This window comes from Sinocyclocheilus grahami, unplaced genomic scaffold (genome assembly GCF_001515645.1).
Source record: "Sinocyclocheilus grahami isolate Dianchi unplaced genomic scaffold, SAMN03320097.WGS_v1.1 scaffold1592.1, whole genome shotgun sequence".
NCBI lineage: Eukaryota > Metazoa > Chordata > Actinopteri > Cypriniformes > Cyprinidae > Sinocyclocheilus > Sinocyclocheilus grahami.
Genome location: NW_015506771.1, coordinates 114,503 through 115,410, shown reverse-complemented (window position 1 = coordinate 115,410; position 908 = coordinate 114,503). Strand labels below are relative to the sequence as shown.

Genomic DNA, 908 nt, shown 5'->3' with positions numbered 1-908 from the left:
TGATGTGTGTGTGTCTGTAGATGGTCTGACTGTGTGTCTGTAGATGATCTGTCTGTGTGTCTGTATATGATCTGTCTGTCTGTCTGTATATGATCTGACTGTATTTGTATGTAGCTGATATGTGTGTGTCTGTAGAATATCTGACTGTGTGTCTGTAGATGATCTGTCTGTGTGTCTGTAGATGATCTGTCTGTATATGATCTGACTGTATTTGTATGTAGCTGATATGTGTGTGTCTGTAGATGATCTGTCTGTATATGATCTGACTGTATTTGTATGTAGTTGATATGTGTGTGTCTGTAGATGGTCTGACTGTGTGTCTGTAGATTATCTGTCTGTGTGTCTGTAGATGATCTGTCTGTCTGTCTGTAGATGATCTGACTGTATTTGTATGTAGCTGATATGTGTGTGTCTGTAGATTATCTGACTGTGTGTCTGTAGATGATATGTCTGTGTGTGTCTGTAGGTTGTCTGGCTGTATGGTGACAGAGGAAGGCTGTGGTTATTTGTCTTCAGCTCTGAGTTTAAACCCCTCACACCTGAGAGAGCTGGATCTGAGCTACAATCACCCAGGACCATCAGGAGTCCAGCTGCTCAAACACAAACTGGAGGATCTAAACTATAAACTGCAGATACTCAAGTATGTCTTGTGGCAGCTATAATTTAAGGCCAGTTCATATGATCTGTGTGTGTCTGTAGATGATCTGACTGTGTTTGTCTGTAGCTGATCTGAGTGTGTCTGTAGATGATCTGTCTGTGTGTCTGTAGATGATCTGACTGTATTTGTATGTAGCTGATATGTGTGTGTCTGTAGATGGTCTGACTGTGTGTCTGTAGATGATCTGTCTGTGTGTCTGTATATGATCTGTCTGTCTGTCTGTATATGATCTGACTGTATTTGTATGTAG

At 41.1% G+C, this 908-nt stretch overlaps 1 protein-coding gene across 1 annotated transcript in view; it reads left to right on the top strand.

Moving 5' to 3' along the window:
• The window catches only part of LOC107571412 (tripartite motif-containing protein 60-like), a 10,315-nt gene that overhangs the window by 6,908 nt on the left and 2,499 nt on the right, over positions 1-908 (top strand). The window contains exon 5 of the mRNA XM_016257736.1: positions 467-640. Within this exon, the coding sequence (XP_016113222.1) occupies positions 467-640 (174 nt within the window). The remainder of the gene's footprint in view (positions 1-466; positions 641-908) is intronic.